This window comes from Balaenoptera borealis (assembly GCF_965194805.1).
Source record: "Balaenoptera borealis genome assembly, chromosome: 19".
NCBI classification, from domain to species: Eukaryota; Metazoa; Chordata; class Mammalia; order Artiodactyla; family Balaenopteridae; genus Balaenoptera; species Balaenoptera borealis.
Window position 1 is genome coordinate 33,705,279 of NC_138878.1, and position 13,309 is coordinate 33,718,587.

General features: G+C 47.0%; 1 protein-coding gene across 3 annotated transcripts in view; it reads right to left on the minus strand.

The window, feature by feature from the left end:
• Positions 1-13,309, minus strand: part of LOC309616287 (uncharacterized protein C16orf78) — a 100,370-nt gene that overhangs the window by 17,699 nt on the left and 69,362 nt on the right. Inside the window, exons 1-3 of one of the 3 annotated variants that reach the window (XM_082366695.1) lie at positions 6,928-10,296; positions 4,050-4,308; positions 185-298 (exon numbers count right to left, since the gene is read on the minus strand). In XM_082366695.1, the coding sequence (XP_082222821.1) occupies positions 185-298; positions 4,050-4,202 (267 nt within the window). In that variant the 5' untranslated portion in view covers positions 4,203-4,308; positions 6,928-10,296. Of the gene's footprint in view, positions 1-184; positions 299-4,049; positions 4,309-4,848; positions 10,297-13,309 lie in introns of those variants that run through there. The other 2 variants (XM_082366694.1, XM_082366696.1) reach the window with 2 other exon arrangements.

Genomic DNA, 13,309 nt, shown 5'->3' on the forward strand with positions numbered 1-13,309 from the left:
CGGGGGTGTGCAGAGTGTTGGGGGGGGCGCTGGATGGGTGGAGGGGGCAGGTGATCCATTTGGGTGCTAGTGTGGGGCAGGAATGAATTTTAGAGCTTTAAATTAAAAAAAAAGTAGCCGATCCCGCGCAGGAGCAGAGTGGGTGTCCCTCCTCCACGTGGAGACAGTGGTGGGGCTGTGTCACCTGCTTAGAGAATGCCACCTGGTGGTTCCCTCCCTGCTGTTTCTGGACATTTTTGGCTTTCTTTTCTTCCTTCACAGGTGCTGTAGAGAGCGTCACCACCTTGGGTTTGTTCTTCTGAAAGAACAGGGAGAAAAACCCTGTGGCTGGCCCACTGGGCACAGACCAGCCCTGCACCCTGCAGAGGGGAAGGTGCCACCCAGCTTTCGCACCCACTCTGGCGCTCCTGTTCCCCCTCGCAGCCCCTCTGCCTCCTGATGCACCCAGTGTCCATATCACACCGCCCCCAGGATGGCCTTCCAGCCCCAGGTCTGGCTGTCCCTCTCCACCTCAAAATCCATCACTATCACCGTCCACGTGAGGGCCCCATGCCCCAGCCTGGTAGGTATTCCTTCCGGCCCTCAAATGGCCTCTCTAGCTGCCACTTCCCTACCACGACCTCCAGCCTTCAAGCCCAGCCAGGGTTGCTCCCTCTGCCCAGAGCCCCTCCTCTCCTTGCCCCACTCCCACCCCATCTTGTCCTCCCAGAGCTGTGATCCCAATGCCTCCTGCCTTTCTATTTCCCTGGGTGCTCCTGTCTGCCTGCTGGGAAAGGAAGGTCAGGCACGTGCAAGTCCATTCAAGGCACGTGTGCTCGGCCCTGAAAGCTGCCAGGAGCGCCCAGGGAAAGAGTAAGGTTCATTAGGGAGCACCAGGGCCCATCGGGGGAGGGGCCCACAGAGGCACATCCAGGCCCATCTCTAAGGGGTGGGCATGGGGTGCTGGAGCATCGTGGGGAAACTGAATCAACTAGGTCTCCTCTTGGGGTGTGCCGTGGGGTGTCGGGGTCATGGGGTGATGACTGAGACTGGTCTCCAGGGCTGACGGCCCGGCTTGCAATCCTGCTCTATGGCTGAGTGGCTGGGCAACCTTGGGCAAGGGACGGCTCTCTCTGAGGACGGGGACGATAGCAGAACCTACTTCATAGGGTTATAGTGGGAAATAAATGAATCACTGCACAGACGTGCTAAGCCCTCCATGAATGTCAGCAACACTGTATGGGCGGAAGGAGGGTTTTGATAAGCCATCTGGATGGGTGGAAGGAAGCTGTCCAAGGTCCTGCTTCAGGCCATCAAAGGACGGGGTGCTACTCAACTTCGGGGTTTTGTTTGGCTTAGTGGGGGGAAGGGGCGCAAGCTGGGGCCAGGGCTGATGCTGCAGCGTGATTAGAGAGAGACTAAGGCCAGATCCCCCAGGGGTGGCCCACCTCCCACCTTCTCCTCTCAACCCTCAGCCTCTCCTCAAGAGTCACCTGAGTAGCTACCAGCCCCCATTTTTGGAGGAAGCTGAGTGGAATGGATGTGGTGATACCACAGACCCAAGGAAACTGCAATAGCCACGATTCAGTGGCCCCTGTGGCTGAGACTTTGAACTTCAGGGGTCTTCATGGATGGCAAATGAACCACAAGGGGCACAGCCCTCTGGGTAGCTCCATAATCGTGCTGAAGTGGAGAAAAGCCTGGATTGCCAGGAGAAGGGAGAGGAGGCCGCAGACAGCCCCCCTCCAACCGTCTTCACTAAAGGGTCCCCCGCCACCTGCCATACGAGACCTGCCACGGAAGCATCACCCTCTCTCTCAGGAGCTTCTTTCAAAATACAAATGCTTCTGGCAAGGGTAATGATGCTTGAAGATTTAATTGTATTTTCAAATTAAATTGTTCCATCCCTGGGTCCAAAATTATTTACAATAAAAGCCACATATAATGTAAAGCTGTGAAAACATTATTCGAGTATAATCTTATGAGACAAATATCATTTGATATCGCTTATATGTGGAATCTAAAAAAAATGTTACAAATGAACTTACTTACAAAAACGAAGTACAGTCACAGATGTAGAAAACAAACTTATGGTTACCAGGGGATAAAGAGGGGGAGGGATAAATTGGAAGATTGGGATTGACATATACATGCTACTGTATATAAAATAGATAACTAATAAGAACTTGCTATATAGCACAGGGAACTCTAATTAGTACTCTGTAATGGCCAATATGGGAAAAGAATCTAAAAAAAAGAGTGGATATATGTATATGTATAACTGATTCACTTTGCTGTACTCCTGAAAATAATACAACATTGTAAATCAACTATACTCCAATAAAAATTTTAAAAAAAGGAATATAATCTTAGTTGAAGAGATGGGATCAAACATATTCATCATAGAACTGAATATGATTTCTGCGAATGAGTAATGAGAGGCCCAAAAAATGGGGGGAAGGGGGAGGGTAGGTAAATCACTAACGCCTTAGAGTAAAATATGTTTGTCAGATGTGTTTATGCGTATCTGATGGAACTGGCACTCCAGATCTCTCTGACTATAATTGATAAGTAAGCACATAACCAGAACAGGAGCTCCCCTGAAATGCAGGGGCTGCTGAACTGGGTGAAGCAGGGGAAGGGGAGGTGGTGATGGTGCGTGGGCCTGACAGCCCACGAGCTTGGAAACTGGATAAATCTGAGTTTGAGCCCTGGCTCGGCCCCTCACTAGCTCTGTGAGCTCAAGCAAATTGTAGCCTTGCTGGGAGCAGTTGACCAGACAACTAATTGCAGTAAGCACAGGGCCTGGCACACAGGAAACGCTTAATAAAAGTTATCATTGTTCTTAGTAATGCCATTTTCACCCTTTTTTCTCTGGGAGCCAGGGGAGTCAAGATTAGGTGACATCCTCTGCAGAGGAGACCACTTTCCAAGGACATGGCTTAATTTTCTGTAGACGATGGGCCCAGAGGGGAACTCTGGGGGAAACTGGGGCAAAATCGGTTGTCATAGTTCCTGGAGAAAGAGGAAAGGGTCGTGCTACAGACTGAATGTTGTGTCCCCCTAAATTCCTATGCTGAAATCCTAACTCCTAATGTGATGGTATTAGGAGGTGGGGACTTCAGGAGGTTGTTATGTCATGAGGGTGGAGCCCTCATAAATGGGACTAGGGCCTTAAAACAGAGGCCCCTGAGAGCTCTCCTGACTCTTCCTCTTTATCAGGATATAGCAAGGAGGCAGCCACCTATGAACCATGAAGCAGGCCTTCATCAGACACCAAATCTGCTGGCACCTTGATCTGGGACTTCCCAACCTCTAGATCTGGAAGAAAGAAATTTCTGTTGTTTCTAAACCACCTGGTCTATGGTATTTGGTTGTAGCAGCCCAAATGGACCAAGACAGGCAGTTACAACTAGTTTTAATGCAGGATAGAAAGGAAGAGGTATGTTAGCAGGAGTCCCAGTGGGGATAGTGGAGGTGGAGAATGCCCTCTGACCCTGCGACCATCATGTGGATGGAAGCGCCTGGGAACAGTGGGACGACCCGTTCTGAGATCATCAAAACACTGGAAGCTATTGCCTCTCAGCCCTTCTCCAACAATGACCAAGATGGCTTTAAGGTCCCTTCACCTTGACTAAACTAGGTAGGTTTCTTCCTGACTCTAGGACCTTGACCTCCCTTTTCCTAGAACAATTCCTTTAGACAATTTACACCTGTAAATTCTTTCTCTGCCCCTTTGAGATGTAGATCTTCTCCCAGCCTCTTGCCCAGCTTTATAATCCAGGAATGTTTTTCTCCAGAGCTTGGGAGCCATCCCTTTGAAAGGCAATCATCAGGAAAGATAGCATTCCCACCTCCCAGTCTCTGTGGGAGGGTAAGAGGCTAACTCCATAGGGATAATTAGCCAACAAGGATGGCCTGATCACATCATTGACAATCTCCCCCCATGCCCTCCGGTGCTTTTCTACTGGCTCACCCCCGTGCTGCAAACCCTCCCCTCACCCCGTCACATCATACCGCAGTAGTCTCGAGTGAAGCCTTCCTTGCAGGTTTTCTTTGACAGTACACACCTGGAGAGCTTGCTTCTTCTTCCCCTGCCTCCGCTCCAGCCACTCCAACACCCGCGCGAGGTCTGACATCCGCCTCTCCTCGGCCGTCCTCCACACATGCTTCCTCTCTGTGGGCAGGGAATCCTTCAGGTCCTCTGATTGCTCTGTCATCATGGAGCCTTGGTCATGCCTTGGGCGGAAAGGTGGCACGTTCTTGCTTTGTTGAACCCTCTGCCTCTGGTTGCTGGCCTGGATGACTCAGATGGTAGGGTATTGTCCCCTAGATGTGAACATAAATGTGAACATAAAGGGCAGCGTTAGGCCAGAGCCGGGATGTTAACCTTCAAGGGTAGGAGATCCAGAGGGTGATTGTGATGTCACTGTCAGGCTGTCCATGGGGGTCAGAGTGGAGCAAGACACTGGTTTCCCTCATGGCCACTGTCCCTCTTTAGGCACTGTCCATCACTTGGACTCTGCCACAGCCTCCTTTATGGGCTCTCCACCTCCATTTCTACAGAGATCTTATTAAAACAAAGCTCAGCTTACATATCTCCTCTTCTCAAAAACCTTCAATGACTCCTTGTAGCTTATAAAAAAAAATCTAAAACTTCTTAGTCTGGTAGGCTTTCCACAATGTGCTCTAATTAGAATGAAGGTTTGTAGAGCCTTAATTAGTTTTATAGTCATTGAACAGATAGTTATCAGATGCCTACTATGTGCCAGGCATGGTGCTGGAGATACAACACAAGATAAAAACATAGTCAGACCTTCTAAAACTTATGGGCTAGTGGGAAAGACAAAACAGCAGTCAAATAATTACCCTGTGAATCCATAATGACAAATGAAGATGAGTGCTCTGAAGGAAAGGAATATAATTCTAAGAACTAAACAAAACAAAAGAACTGGACTTGGGTGGGTAGTGAGTAGATCACACTTGGGGAGTGGCTGGAGTTAAAGGGTAAGCTGGTCTCAGCGGGGCTCTGGACCAGGGGGACAAGCATGTGCAAAGGCCCTGTGGCAGGATGGAAGCAGGGAACACTTGAGGAATAGCAGAAGGTCAAGGTGGCTAGAGTTCTAGGTAATGAGAAATGATGCTGGAGAGGTGGGCAGAGGCCGGACCAGAGAGCACCTTGGAGGTCACAGGTTTGCTGAGACTGGGAAGGAAAGGGAAGTAAAGGGGAAACAATAAAGGGAATCAAACATAGGGGAGGGAGTGACATGATCAAGCTTCCTTTTTTGTTTTAGTAAACTTTTATTGATGGAAACTATATGCAGAAGTGTGCCAGAATCACAAATAACTAATGCTCCAGAAATTCCCCCTTATGGCCCCTGCTAGTTCACTACCTCCCTCCAAAGGTAAGCACTACTCTGACTTCTAATTTCATAGATTTCTTTTGCCTGTTGGAGTTTTATATAAATAAAATCATACACATGTAGTCTTTTGTGTCTGGCTTCATTTGTTTTACAACATATTTGCAGGATTTTAGCAATGAATTCTTTAGTCTTTGTGTATGTAGAAATGTTTTTATTTTTGCCTTCATTTCTGAAGAAAAATTTGCTGGATAATAGAATTTTTGGTTAACCGTTTTCTTCAGCACTTTGATGTGTTATTTCATTCTCTTCTGCCTTTCATTGTTTTACGTGGGAAGTCAGCTGCTAATCATATTGTTACTCTCCTGCATATATGTCATTTTTCTCTTGCAGATTTTTCTCTGTTTTTGTCTTTCAAATGTTTGCTATGATGAGTCTAGGTGTGAATATCTTTGTATTTATCCCACTTGAGATTTGTTGAATTTTTTGGATATGTATTTAATGTCTTTAAAGACATTAAATTCTGGAAGATGTTGGCCATTTTTTTTTCCATTTTTTTTTTCTGCCCTTTTCTCTATTTCTGGACTCCCATTATACATCTGTTGGCAGGCTTAATATTGTCCCTCTGGTCTCTAAAGCTTTGTTCATTTTTCTTCAATTATTCTTTTCTCTGTTCTTCAGATTGTATAATTTCTATCAGTCTATCTTCAGGTTCAGTCTTCTTTCCTCTGCCATATATAATCTGATGTTGAGCCTTTCTAGTATAATATTCATTTCAATTGTACTGTTCAAGCCCAGAATATCCCCTTTTAAAAAATAATTTCTTTCTTCTTATTTAGAATCTCTCTTTGTTGATTCATTGTTGTCATGCTTTCATTTAAAATTTAAAACATGGTTTACTTTAGTTCTTTGACCATATTTTAATAGGTATTTAAAGTCTTTCAATTCAACATCTGGGAACACTCAGACAGTTTCTATTGACAGCTGTTTCTCTGAGTATGTTCACACTTTCCTGTTTCTTTGTATAACTTGTAATTTCTTTTTGTTGACAATTGGACATTAAAATAGTATAGTGGTAACTTTGGATTCTGATTCACCCCTCTGCCCCCAAGGTTTATTGTTACTGTTTTTTAATTTGTTTATTTTAAAAATAACTTCTCCAGGCTCTGTGAATCAGACAATCCCTGTCTGGGAATCTGGGAATCCTGTCTTCCCTACGGTATGAAGCTGCTGAAGTTCTGATTAAATTTTTTATATTCTTGTTTGTATATTTAAGTCTAGCTTCCTAAGCATTGTCTCTGTGTCTACACCTGCATATCAGATTGGACAGAGATTGTGCTCAAACACCTCAATTATCTGTCCTCTGCTGATTTGTCTGTGTGTGGGTGGGGGAGCTGTATCAGTTATCATGTTGCTACATGACAAATCATCCCAAAGTTTAGTGGCTTAAAACAAAAGCATTTTCTACGACACAGTTTTTGTGGGTCAGGATTTTGAGTGTGCTTTAGCTGGGTCCTCTGACTCAAGCTAAAATCAAGCTACTGGCCAGGTTGATTGGCCCAAAAGGCTTGACTGGGAAAGGATATACTTCAAAGCTCCTCATCTGGTTGTTGGCAGGAGTGGGTTCCTTGCAGTCCATTGAACTGAGTTCTTTCTTTGCTGGCTGTTGGCAGAAGGCCACCCTCAGTTCTTTGTGACATGTGCCTCTCCATAGGGAAACTTACAACATGGCAGCTTGCTTCATCAGAACAGCAGAGAGAAGAACTAAAGAGAGAATGAGAGCAAGAGAGAAGTCAGTCTTTTATAACCTAAACTTGGAAGTGACATCTATCACTTCTGCCATGTTCTATTTATTAGAAGCAAGTCACTATGTCCAGACAACACCCAAAGGAAGGATTACACAGGGCACTCATCCTAGAGGTGAGGATCATTGGGAACCATTTTAGAAGCTGCCTATCCCAGGAGCACATTCAAAATTCAGGCCATTTTCACACGGTCCTTATCATTTACTTTCTACTGGGCTCTTTCTTGTCTCCTTTACACACATTCACAGCCTCAGGGCTGGCCAGGAGCCTGTGGCTTGATTGAGCCCTTTCTAGTTTCTGTGGTGCATGCATGCAGCTTTAGCCAGAAATATATATGCCCAAACACAACTGCAACATTTGTCCAGTGGAGTTGTTGGCCTTCCTGCTTTTCTGACTTGGAGATTTTCACTTAAATCAACAAGGCTGCCAAGAGTAGGTGCTGCTCCCTGATCCAAATCCAGTGAGCCCCCTTTAACCAAACCAGAGAAACTGCCCCACCTTGGTGGAACCTCCCTTCTGACTGAACTGGGAGGAGGGGAATGGGAGCCGCCTCCAGCTAGAATGCCATAGATTCTCACTGTTATTGCACAAATTTCCAGTTTCCCAGCACAAATGCTATTCCAATTGTTGTATGCCTTTGGTTGATGTCCAGAGTGCTGCATGGTTGTTTTGATCAATTTTGCCCAGCTTTATAATTGCGTTTTGGGGAGAGGATTTACCATATTCTCACTCAGCCAGAGGCAGAAGTCCCCTGCCAATGCACACTTTACATAACACATTTTAGAAGACCCCCTTTGCTATCTTGCAATAAAATACACATATTTTAAAAAATTACTATAATCCTCCAAACAACAACAAAAAAAGAGAAATTAAAAAAATATAGTCTTCCCTTGGGTGTATGTCAATATTTTAATGCGTGGTCTCAACTAAAATAGAAGACAAGCCTCCCCAATTTTCCAAACACCTCTGAGGGAATGGTACAACTCCACTGAAAACCAATGAAATAATCTATTGTAATCAATCAAGAATGGTTAGGATGGGTGGAAGCAGGCAGCGTACAGTCACACGGTCTGTCCCCATTCAGCAGGGGCTGTGGGCTGGGGAGGCAATGATAAGTAGGCATCAGTACAGTGAGCAGGTGAGTGAACGAGCGAGCGAGCGAATGGACAATACCTGGCGCCTAATCTCAGGCTTCTTCTTTCCCCAAATCTTCAGTAGAGGTCACATGTTTCTAGAAGCCCTATTCTGAGGTTGAAACTGGGGTAGCAGAACTCTACCCTTGTGAACATAAGTGCTCTAGGTCATCTGACAGCCATCACTGTCATTTTGAGAGACCAGAGGTCAGGCCACCCAGGTCCCAGAAGATCATCTCATGGGACAGGAGGGTGTTCAAATCAAGGAACGTTTACACATGTGTCTCTGGTGCCAAGCACCGTGCTGGGCACTGAGGAAGGAGGATCCAGAGATTAATTAGAGTCAGTCCCTGCCCTCATGGAGCTTGTTGTTTCCTTAGGGAGACATTTACAAAGCCTGGTGGGCACTGTTGTGTCTCCCCATGCTCCCTCCACTGTTCCCCCTTGTAGTTTGGGTGAGTAAACACTGCTCCAATTTGAGGGAAGGGACCAGATTGGGCTGAGCCAATCAATATGCAGCCTTCCCACCAGGCTACTGTGATTGGCACAGTAGGGGCCCAATCAGCATGGAATGGGGAGCTTTTGCTAGAGATGTGAGGAAACAGACTCTCTGTGAATGGTGGGGCATTTGGATGTAAAGCCTGGAATGGTGGTGGTCATTTTGTTCTGATGAGGGAGGGAAGATACCATGAAGATGAACCCCATTCAAAGAGCAAGGCAGAGCCATGAGACTCACTGAAAAATTGAACCAGTGTCTGAGCTTTTCAGACTTTTAATGTGTAACTCAGCCTGAGTTGTGTTTCCTGTTACTTGCAATCAAAATCTTTTGTGTGATACAAATAGCTAATACAGGGGAGATGGTGCAGTAGTGACATTACAAAATGTGTTGTGAGAGCACAAGGGAGGGCATGGTAAAGTCTGCCTCGGGGGATGAGAGAAAACTCCACCGAGGAAGTATTAGAGCTAGGTAGATCTTAAAGTATTTTGCAGAGGATTTTGACAATAGGAAAATTACATTCCAGATGGAGGGAACTGCACCGACCAGAGCATGGAGTTGTATGGGGAGGTAATACTCTGTGTGTCTAAAGGGTGGAGGCCTGGGGACAGGGAGTGGGGAACTAGTCTGGAGCCAGGGAATGAAGGTACAAGGATGCTTTGTTGCTTTAGAAAGCTCTTTCATTCAACAATCAGCTCTTGAATGCTTCTGATGGGCCAGGTACCTCTAAGTGATGTGTACAGAAATAGGGGCAGGTGGGGAGGAGAGTGGGCAGGCTGAGCTGGAGAAAGTCAGGAGGACACTCTGCATATATAGAGACAGCATCAAATAGAGCACTGTCGCCAGCAAGCCTGGATCCCAAGTCCAGATTGGACCTGGGATTGAGTTGAGGGTTGGGTGAAAGAAATGAAGCTTGGGAATTTGGTGGTGGAGTGGAGAACAATGCCCTCCCCCCTCCCCCCCACCAAACAGTACTTATTGAAACAAATTGCAAGACAATTTATTGACATGATGTTCATTAAGGTTTTAGTAAAAAGACATTAGGAGCAGTGGTGCAAAAGAAATAGAAAGTCTTTAATCCATTTTGAGTTGATTTTTGTGTATGGTGTTGGGGAGTGTTCTAATTTCATTCTTTTACATGTAGCTGTCCAGTTTTCCCAGCACCACTTATTAAAGAGGCTGTCTTTTCTCCATTGTATTTTCTTGCCTCCTTTGTCAAAGATAAGGTGACCATATGTGTGTGGGTTTATCTCTGGGACTTAGAGTCTGTCATACAGAATGAAGTAAGTCAGAAAGAGAAAAACAAATACCGTATGCTAACACATATATATGGAATCTAAAAAAAAAAAATGGTTCTGAAGAACCTAGGGGCAGGACAGGAATAAAGACGCAGACGTAGAGAATGGACTTGAGGACACGGGGAGGGGGAAGGGTAAGCTGGGACAAAGTGAGAGAGTGGCATGGACATATATATACTACCAAATGTAAAATAGCTAGTGGGAAGAAGCCGCATAGCACAAGGAGATCAGTTCCGTGTTTTGTGACCACCTAGAGGGGCGGAATAGGGAGGGTGGGAGGGAGATGCAAGAGGGAGGGGATATGGGGATATACATATACGTAGAGCTGACTCACTTTATTATACAGCAGAAACTAGCACACCAATGTAAAGCAGTTATACTCCAATAAAGATGTTAAAAAAGAAAGAAGAAATAGAAAGTGTGGTCGGGGGAAGATTGTGTTTTTCCATGCTTTCTGTCATCAGAACCAACATGCAGTCCTGCCCCCAGCTGGCCCATTCCTAGGCTCACTCCTCCTGGCTTTAGAGCCTGGCTCTGTCTTGGGGACAGCGGGTGGGGGGTGGGTTTAGAGAGATGGAAACTCAGTGGCCTGTACCCAGGGAGCCTTGACCAGCTTCCTCCCTCCCTCTCTGCCTCCCTCCCTTTAACAAATATTATGGCAGAACCTAGGTAATCGAGAGGCTCTTGGACTGCAATTGAAGAGCCAAGATTGCAAGACTGGACCACTGAGACATTCCGAGGGTCAGAGCTGGAAATGCTCTTGGGGCCCCCTAGTACTCGCTCTCATTTCACAGATGAGGTGGAGACCAGAGCCCAGAGAGCCCAAGAGACCTGCCCAAGGTCAAAGCCAAATAGTGAGACCCGGAAATTCCATTAATAATAATGAAGCCCAGAATCTGTAGACTTCCTCCAAAGAATCTTCATATCTATTGCATTAAATCAGGGGTCTCAAATTCAAGTGTGAAGTAGGTAACATAAAGGAGTGAAGCTGGCTGAGTATAGGCAGTAGGGAGTGGGTGGTGAGGGGGGAACGGGCAAGCTGTCCCTCAGCTACGGCCCACTGTGGCCACGTGGGAGTGTCAGCCCCGTGGGGTCAGATATTACGATTTTTAAAGAGAAGGCAAAAATCCAAATGTTTATGTGAAATCAGTTGGAAACAAACTTAAAAAGAAATGCTGATTGGGCAAAACCCATGTGGCCTTGCTCAGGCCTGGGGTTGCCCGTTTGTAGCCTCTGCCTCATTGGACCCTCCCCAGAGCTGGGCGCTATGTCAGCGCAAAGGACAGAGGATGAAATTGAGGCAGAGAGAAGGGGAGGTGACTTACACAAGTCCACTCAGCTGGGAATAAGTACATCCAGGACTGGACCCCCAGCCCATGAGAGCACTGTGAGTTTCCAAGAGAAACGAGTCTGAGAAACAGGGTTCAAGCAGCGGCCCCCCTCAAGAGTCAAGGAGGCCTTGAGTGTTGCGATGGGTTTGAACACACCTCCAGCCTTCCGGGCTCAGGCTAGGGGATGCCTGGGGGCAAAATCCGCAGGGGGTTTTCAGCCTGGTGCTGCACGGTTCCTGCAGAGATGGGCTGTCTTTTTTACTTTGTTTTCTTTTCCGGCATTTTAATACTCAGTATCCTTGTAGTAAACAAGGGCCATTTAAAATATATATAATCTTATTAGTGAGAACCGACTTCCCTGTGGCTGGTCCAAGTTCCAGAGAACAGCCATCGGTCCCCAGTGTTGGCAGGGCAGCTGCGGCGGGTGGCTCTCTCAGAGGGCCACATCTGCCCTAGTTTTTGAGGACACTCCAAGCAAATGTCTCAATTAGGCCTCAGGATGGCTGTGCTGTGATTTACATACTCAGAGCCCTGCAGTCTCCTTTGTCCTGGGAATGTCCTTCCTTTGCTCTGCAGGGCTCCAAGGAGGCCACTGCTTCCCAGGGGCACAGACCTTGGGCTGGATGCCTCTGAAGGTGCTTAAAACGCCGAGCAGCATGGAGCTGGGGAGACTGGGCTGATCAGGGAGCCAGAAGCCTCGGCCGAGACTCGCCTGGCTCTGCCTCATTTGCTGTGTGACCTTGGACTTGCTGTTTGGCCTCTTTGCTTTTCTAGCAACTAGGACTCCATTAGGAGTTGCAAATCAGTGCATGTGATATTTGGTCCACTGGTGTATCCTATTCAGCCTGCAGAGTGTTTTAGAGATCAGGGCATTTCATTAAAAAACTTCAGATTTCTGATCTGTTTAATAAATGGTGATCTGGTATGACTGGGCCGGCAGCTTCCCCCTTGAGATGGGACACACGCCTTCTGTTGCTACAGTCCCGACCTGGCCAGCTTCATCCGCCTACATGACCCGCGTGTCCCCTAAAGACACATGAGTTTGTGACCCCAGACTAGGTAGTCATTCTAAACACTTTACAAAGTTACAAAGACAAATTTATCTCCTCCTATCCTTGATCTGGATAAGTAAGGATTCTTAACCCATTTGATAGGTTTGGAGCCCAAGATTCAAAGACATGAAGTTGCTGTGTGGTGCAGCTGGGCTCACACCTGTCTGACCCCCAAGCCCACCCTCCCTCCAGGCCTGCAGTAAGTAATGGGTCGATCCCTGGGGTCTTCCTGGGCTCACTGAGGCTAAGGGTCCTGCCAGGCCTTACTGGAGGCCCTCACGCTCCACCTCTCTGTCACTGGGAGGAGAGAGGGGAAGGGCTGAGGGGCTGGCAACACGTGGAATGTTCTCTGACGCTCTGGTCTGGTGTTCCCCCAGAGGACTAGGAGGGAGCTGGAGACCCCTATGACGAGGGATTCCCAGAGAGGCTGGGCTGGGCAGTGGGCAGGGTGCAGGGCTGGGTGTCAGGGGATTGACTGGGTCCGTTCCCTTCTCTGAGGCTTCCTGATTACATGACCACAGGGAGGCTGATTCTCCATGGACCTTGGTTTCCTCATCTGCAAAATGGCGCTAACCTCAGCCTTGCTTCTCTCATGGGGTTGTTGGGAGGAGCTCACGAGACAAGGGTTTTGCAAAGTTGCAGAAACTCAGGGCAGAAGATAGTGTCATGGTTATAGTATCATGATTAAGTATAGGCTCTGGAGGGGAATCTACCATGTGAAAGGTGTGTGTCCTTGGGTGGGTCACTTAACCTTTCTGGTCTAAGGTTTTCTTTTCTGTAAAATAAAGCCGACCATAGTTCCTACTCAAGCAATTGTGAGCATTCAATGAACTATCTGAATAGAGTGCTAGCACT